This window comes from Aptenodytes forsteri, unplaced genomic scaffold, assembly GCF_000699145.1.
Source record: "Aptenodytes forsteri isolate BGI_AS27 unplaced genomic scaffold, ASM69914v1 Scaffold264, whole genome shotgun sequence".
In the NCBI taxonomy this organism is placed as follows: Eukaryota; Metazoa; Chordata; class Aves; order Sphenisciformes; family Spheniscidae; genus Aptenodytes; species Aptenodytes forsteri.
This window is the reverse complement of record NW_008795936.1, coordinates 1,305,641-1,312,396: the sequence shown is the minus strand read 5'-3', so window position 1 is coordinate 1,312,396 and position 6,756 is coordinate 1,305,641. Positions and strand designations below refer to the sequence as shown.

General features: G+C 49.9%; 1 protein-coding gene across 2 annotated transcripts in view; it reads right to left on the bottom strand.

Moving 5' to 3' along the window:
* The window catches only part of MLPH (melanophilin), a 28,202-nt gene extending 22,636 nt beyond the window's left edge, over nt 1-5,566 (bottom strand). The window contains exons 1-3 of one of the 2 annotated variants that reach the window (XM_009285112.1): nt 5,448-5,566; nt 1,103-1,324; nt 744-880 (exon numbers count right to left, since the gene is read on the bottom strand). In XM_009285112.1, the coding sequence (XP_009283387.1) occupies nt 744-880; nt 1,103-1,324; nt 5,448-5,557 (469 nt within the window). In that variant the 5' untranslated portion in view covers nt 5,558-5,566. The remainder of the gene's footprint in view (nt 1-743; nt 881-1,102; nt 1,325-5,447) is intronic. The other variant, XM_009285111.1, reaches the window with a different exon arrangement.
* Nucleotides 5,567-6,756: the final 1,190 nt, after the last annotated feature.

Here is a 6,756-nt window from a genome sequence, read left to right as displayed (position 1 = left end):
GGTGGATGCCCCATCCCTGGAAACATTCCAGGTCAGGTTGGACGGGGCTCTGAGCAACCTGATCTAGTTGAAGATGTCCCTGCCCACGGCAGGGGGGTTGGACTAGATGACCTTTAGAACTCCCTTCCAACCCAAACTATTCTATGATTCTATAATTTTGATAGTGTTTTGCCAGTGCCAGAGCATCATCAGATTGGCTGGGAAATATTAGATGACCTTTAGAACTCCCTTCCAACCCAAACTATTCTATGATTCTATATTTTGATACCAGTTTTGCCAGTGCCAGAGCATCATCAGATTGGCTGTAAAAATTATTAGATGATGGGAAAAAATGAGTGCTGGCTTCATCCAGCCAGCTGGATGTTTTGGACCTGCAGGTTAAACTTGGGTTGATTTCACAAGCTTTCCCTGTGATGAAAAGAGCTAAAAGAAAACCAAGAGCTACAACCCTTACATACTTACAAACTGAAGGACATGTGACTTTTAAAACTAAGCACGAGATATTCTCAAGTCTGTGGTAAAACCTTAAACCTTAACAGAGGAAAAAAGTCCACCAAGAACATCTGCCCTGCTGCTCCCAGTATGAACACACCACTCTCAACCTCTGCTTCCTCCCCAAAATGTTTTGCATGGTCTTGAAACCACACGGCACTCAGAGTGGCATCAATGCTGATGTTCTTCACTTGGTGCATCCCAATGCCTGCATGCAGCAGGGCAGGAGAAACCCCCGTGCTCCTCCTCACCTAGAAATGTGGAGTTCACCCCCTGCCCTGGCTGCAGCCTGCCGTAGAGGGACTGCAGCACTTTGGCGCTTCCAAACCTCTTGAAACGGGATCGCACATGTTCATAGTACCACTCCAGGGAACCGATCTTCATTATCCTGCCCAAAGAGAGGGTGCACATACAGGTGAGCCAGCCCCGCCATGCTCATGGTGACCAGACCCTCACCCAGAAACTGTCTCTTAACAAAAACACAGCCTGTTTTCTAACTGGCATAATTGGTTTCCAACCAACATAAAGGGAAGCTGAGTTTGGGTGACTCTTCTTGAGCCTCAGCACCGAGGCTCGCCTTGCCCCTTGCCCTCCATCGCAGGAGTGGTACCTGGAGATACGGCAGGGATCGCAGACCCAACCTTGCTCCTTCTTGTTGTAGCGGCTGCAGTTCTTGCAGGTGTAGAAGCGGCAGTCCAGGCATTGTCGCTTGCTGTTCAGCAGGAACTTGAAGGGCTGGAGGCAGTGGATGCAGTGGGTTTCGTTGAGGTGGGACTGATTCGTCAGAAACTCTCTCTTGCTGCTCTCCTGGTCAATCTTGCATTTCAGCTCCCTGCAGAAAACATCCCAAAACACAGGAACTTGGTTTTGTTAGCACTTCACTGCAAACTTTCACATGGCAAACCCCATCACGCTTCCATCATTTCAGGAATGATTTTCTAGGGAACATCCTGAGTCCCGCAGATTGTGGAAACAGCTGTAGGGCAAATCTAGTAAATAACATATCATGAGTTAAATAAGCTGAACAAAGAAGTGGGCTGCAGATTCAGGGCAGGTTACTATACATTAGGATCTGCTGCTGTTAAATTTAAGATTAGATTTGATTGTGCCAAAACCTGTCTTGTTTGCTTCACAGGGCATTGATCATAAATCCCAGGAATCTCAGGAGAGTGGGTCTTCTCAAAGTCTTTGGCTGCATCCCAACCCAACACAACCTTTGATCCTGAAGTCCAGCTGGGAATTAAAAGCTTTCTGGAATTCTCAGTTTAAAAAAAAAAAAGCAATCTGAGATTAAAAAGGATTAAAAGGGGTTTTGATCTAGTCCTTCAGTGCTAAATTCAGCAGAGACTTTTATTAAGGGCAGAAGTGATGTGCAACGAGGTCCTGGCTGTTCAGAGGACAGCAACTGGAGGAGATGCTCATGATGGTCCCATGAAAGCCTAGCCAACGTGAGCGCTTTCCAAGAGCACCTTCTCCTGGAACTCCATCACTATGGGCTTTCTTCACTATCCAGACCCGGCTGTTAGAGCAGGTCCCCACACAAGAAGGTGCCTGTGCGAGGCTGAACCCCCAGCGACAGCTAGGGCCACCTAAAACACCTGCCGAGCCAGCAGGGGCCCCCTGCGCTACCCAAAGGCTTTCTGTTTGTTCTCCATGCCACACGCTACCTCAGGTATGTTTGCCTTTGGGGCTATGGCTGAGAGGCAATATTTGACTTGTAGGAAAGGTCCTAGAAGGTTGTTTTCTGTCTAGGCAGGGATAGGAATCTGCATTTTTCAGAGCAGAAGTCAGCCTGGGCCAAAAACCCCAAGCAATCAGGTCTGGAGGCTGCTTCAGGAGTACAGCGTGGACCACGAGGCTTCTGGTGATGCTTCCGGTGCCCTCCAGGCACTGGGGAGATGGGCTGACAGCGGGGTGACGGCAGCAGGAGCCTTGCTGGCATGGCAGCGTGGTGCTGGGACATCCATGGGAGCAGCGATGTGGCTGGTGGTGGGAACTACATGAATGTAAATCAAGCTAATCTCTGTTTAACCAAATCAGTTTGCACATTAGGGATCAGCTCTCATTTTTTCTGGGGAAGACTTATCGCCAGCTCACTGCCAGCATGCCAGGCTGTGTTTGCTGTTACACTGGAGTGATACCAACTTGCATTAACTGAGGATCTGGGACACATAAAAATCAGTATAAAGACTGAACTGGGCACCTAGTTTTTATACTCAGCTATTCACCATCCTAGCAGTATTTCGAATGACCTAGTGCAAATGTCCAGCAGTAAATTTATATGTGACTACTAAAAACAAACCCCCAAATAGAAAACCCTTGGGTTGGGCTCAGTGCTCCTTTTCCACCCCATGCTCAGGCTGTTTCCAGAAGGATCCCATCTTTCACCAGACTGCTTTTTCTGGTTCCCAGAGACTGGTTGGATCCTTTTACCTCCCCTCCCTTGTCCACGAGACCTGCCGAAGGAAGGGCAAGTCTCAGCCAAACCAGATTAAAACTTGAAGGAACTGCATGCGTCTTGTCTCCTCTCGCTGGCAGGAGTGCAAGCCAGTCCTTTCTCCGCTCTGCTCACGGCAGAATAAATCAGCGGTGGTGGGATGCCAAACTTCAGCGGGGTCCAGCTGAGCTCCAGGCGAGCCATTCCAAAAACAGGGGGTTGCTGGCAGGGATGTTTATGGAAAGAAGCAGGGAGAGCCCCCACAAAGTGGCCAGTTTTTAATTTCTTGGGCAAAGCATTACCCTTGCATGGTTGTGCAGTTTCTGGCCAGCTGAAGCCTTTGTCTGTTGTGGGTGAATAGCTTCTGCCAAAAAGAAAACACAGAGAAGTAGCAGAAAGGGGAGAAGATGACCAAGCTGGCGGGGGACATTTCTTCAAGGCTTGCAGGTTGAGACAAGCCCAGTGAATAGAAAAGCAAATGAATAAAAAAGCAAATGAGGATGGTCAGAGCACAGGGAGCAGGGTGAATGGCTGCAGGGTCTCCCATAACCTCACATCATGTCTCAGCTTGTTACAGGCAGAAAATGCTCACGTAGCTCCGTGTCCGGTATGCAGGAGCGTGGCAGACTTTCCCAGACTGGTGGTCTGGTCTATGCCAGGTATTACAGAAATATCTAATGGATGGACTTGGCTGTGGCTGAGCCTGCGGAGAGAGGTAACCAAGCCTCAGATCAGGTAACGTGCTCTACCCTAGAGACTTGGGCAGTGCCAGGCACTGCTGGGTTAATGCCAGCCCTCAGCAGGGCAGGATTAAATGGCAAATTTAAAAAAACAACAACCCAGGACTGCTGGGACAAAGGGAACGTTGCTTAGGGGAGACAGCAGCAGGGTAGAAGCATCCTGAGACCTTCCCCCTATCCTGCACACCCTCTTGCACCTCTCATACCAGGGCACTCAATTTGGGAGCCTCCTGGGCATCAGAGCGGACCCAGATAAGCCAGTCTGGCACCAAGGTCAAGTAAGTAAGGAATTCACCTTGCCCACTTCTTTGCTGCAGGGCACAGCAACATGAATCCCCACCTCCTTCCTCCAGGCAGAGCTCAGATCCATCACAAGGCAGATATTCACCCTTTCCAGGGTGATAATTTTTTTAAACACCCTTGTCTGGTCTCCATCCTGTACTTCAGAGCTACCAGCAGAGGAAGGCAGTAGACGATGATACGGAATTATCTCTACCTCCCACACAGGCTGGGTTTTCTTAGGCAAAATAATAATCAGGAGGTTCAAAAATATGTGACTGAGAGCTTCTCATGGCTAATGGTGTAAACGGAGAGGGTCCCATGCAACCTTTCATGGAAACCCATGACAGCAAGCTTTCGGGGGATGCTTCGACAGCTCAGATGCAGATATCCCAAATGAAGAAGGATGACCCTCACCCCACACCTTTTCCTTGGGGTCTGATAGAGGAACCAACGAGCTTATGGTCCCTAGAGCAATACTGTGCCATTGGAACTAGCCCTGGCTCACAACATTTGGAGCTAGGAGCGTATGAGGGCTCGGTGGGGGTGCAGCACTGCCCAAACCCGGCCTGGGAGTGCAGGCCATCCCATCGGGATAATAACAAGAACATGGCCAGACCCTGAACAGGGATGCTGCAGCTTCTTGAAATAAAGTTAAGAAATTATTAAGTTCAATGCCTGATATAGGTAATGAACAAGGCCTAAAAACCCACAACTCCTCATGCTCAAAATTTAATCTAATCTGACTGAACATTTTTTAAACAGCACTTTTGTCAAATGCCCTATACATCCATTTGCTGCTCCAGTGATTTTCAATATTTTCGCAATCTGTGGCCCCTTAAAACTTTCCCAGAACAGCATGGCCCCCTGTATAGCATATTTAAGGCTACTACAACAGGTTTACTACTCCTCTCAGTTATTTTTCCAGGATCTTTCAGGAGTCTGTGGACTCCCAGGACCCACTGAATCACTGAATACCCCTCCTGTCCTAAACGCACGAGAATCACCATATGAAACAAAAGCAAGGGAGCCAAGCAACCTGATTTAGTTGAAGATGTCCCTGCCCACGGCAGGGGGGTTGGACTAGATGACCTTTAGAGGTCCCTTCCAACCCAAACTATTCTATGATTCTATGATTAAATCCCATCCTTTGCTCCAAGGTAAGGTCTCCCTGTGAGAGCCACGCTAGTGTCAAGCCCCACAAAGGCATTTCCTGAGCAGGGGCCAGATATTTGTCCCCATAAACTGTTGTAGTGACACCGATCCGCGTCACTGCCGATGGCATGGCGCCAGTTTGCACCTTTGCAGCCTGAATGCGTCACCTTGCCACTGATAACATAATCTATTAACCACTGGGTTTGATTTTAACAGCCAGGTCCTGGCTGTTCCTCCTCAATGCGTTGCTTTATTCCTACAACCCATATGCAACAGGACGCACAGGGATCTACGGCTACAGCTTGCTTGTACCCAACCTCGCGGTCCAGAGAGCAGATACTCACTCCAGCCGTTCCTCCTCTTTTTTCCGCAGATCAAAGTCCCGTTGAACGACTTCCCAAACATGCTTGGCCTCTTCATCGGTTAGCTTGGAGAGGTCCAGCTTCCTCCCCATCTCGTCCCGGCGAGTTGAACCCAGTCCTGTTACTCACTACCCCGAGCGCTCACTCTCCTGTACCCTGGGATGCTGACGGAGGGGGAAGAGCTCAGCCCCACCTCCGTGGCTGCCCCTATAAACAGGCAAAGGCAGAGCTGTGGGCAGGCAAGCTGGCTCCTGGCAGCACTGCAGCCGGTCTGCTGGGCGAGCCTGCCTGTGGAGGCGGGCAGCAAGCAGGACTGGCGTGGCGCCTATCTGCTGCAGGGATTCCCCGTCACCCGGGCGGGCAGCTCTGCCTTCCCCCGGGGTCCTGCCCAGAGCTGCAGGCAGCTCCAGACCTCGTCCGCCTGGCTGGAGTTAAAGGAGAAGTTTATTCTCAGATTAGCTGCCTGCTTTATGCAGGGTGTGTGAATCAAACGAAACCTTCAAACGCCTCCCCGGGGGAAGGCAGGCCACAGGGTTTGGGAGGGGGCTGAGCATCTCCGGGAGGAGCTGTGCCTGCACACCCGGGAGACCGGCTCCATCACAGTGGGTCCTGCCCCACCACCAGCCTCTGCTCTCCTGCTGCTCGCTCCCCGGCTCACTCTTCTGTGTCTGATCTCGTTAAACCAATTTCCCCCCCTGCCACAACAGCTTTGTAAGGAAAAATCAAGAGCATCTGGCTTCCCCCCACCACTACGGCCGCAACGGGGACTGGCCTCCCGCATTTGCTAACTGCTCTCACAGCAATTCAGGAAGCAGAGCTTTGCTTGTAGCAAACAGCTTAATTAGGACACAGTGCTCCCCTCATTTACAGTTAGCAAGAAGACATGGTTTGACAGGATTTTAAGAAAACTGCTAAACGTATCACATGCCCAAAGGGATATATATTGCAATAATCCAACTACCAAAGCTGGTCTCTTGCTCAGTAAAACACTCCCTTTGTCTCTGAGCAGGAATTCCCCAGACCTTGGATATTAAAAGAAACCCATTTCTCATCTTCATCAGAGTAAATACCGATACTGATGACACTTTTTTTCCCTGACAGGTATCTAAACAGGGAGCAAGATGGCAAGACCAAAGAGGAAAACTATTCTGCCTGGTGGGACCAGCCTCCCTGCCGCTCAGCCACTGCGCTTACCCAGGGGGTGTAGGGAATTATCCACCCCAGTAAGTCATTTGAAACAAAGATTAGATTAAACTCTATGAACAGGGCCAGAAAAGGATTTTGAATCCAA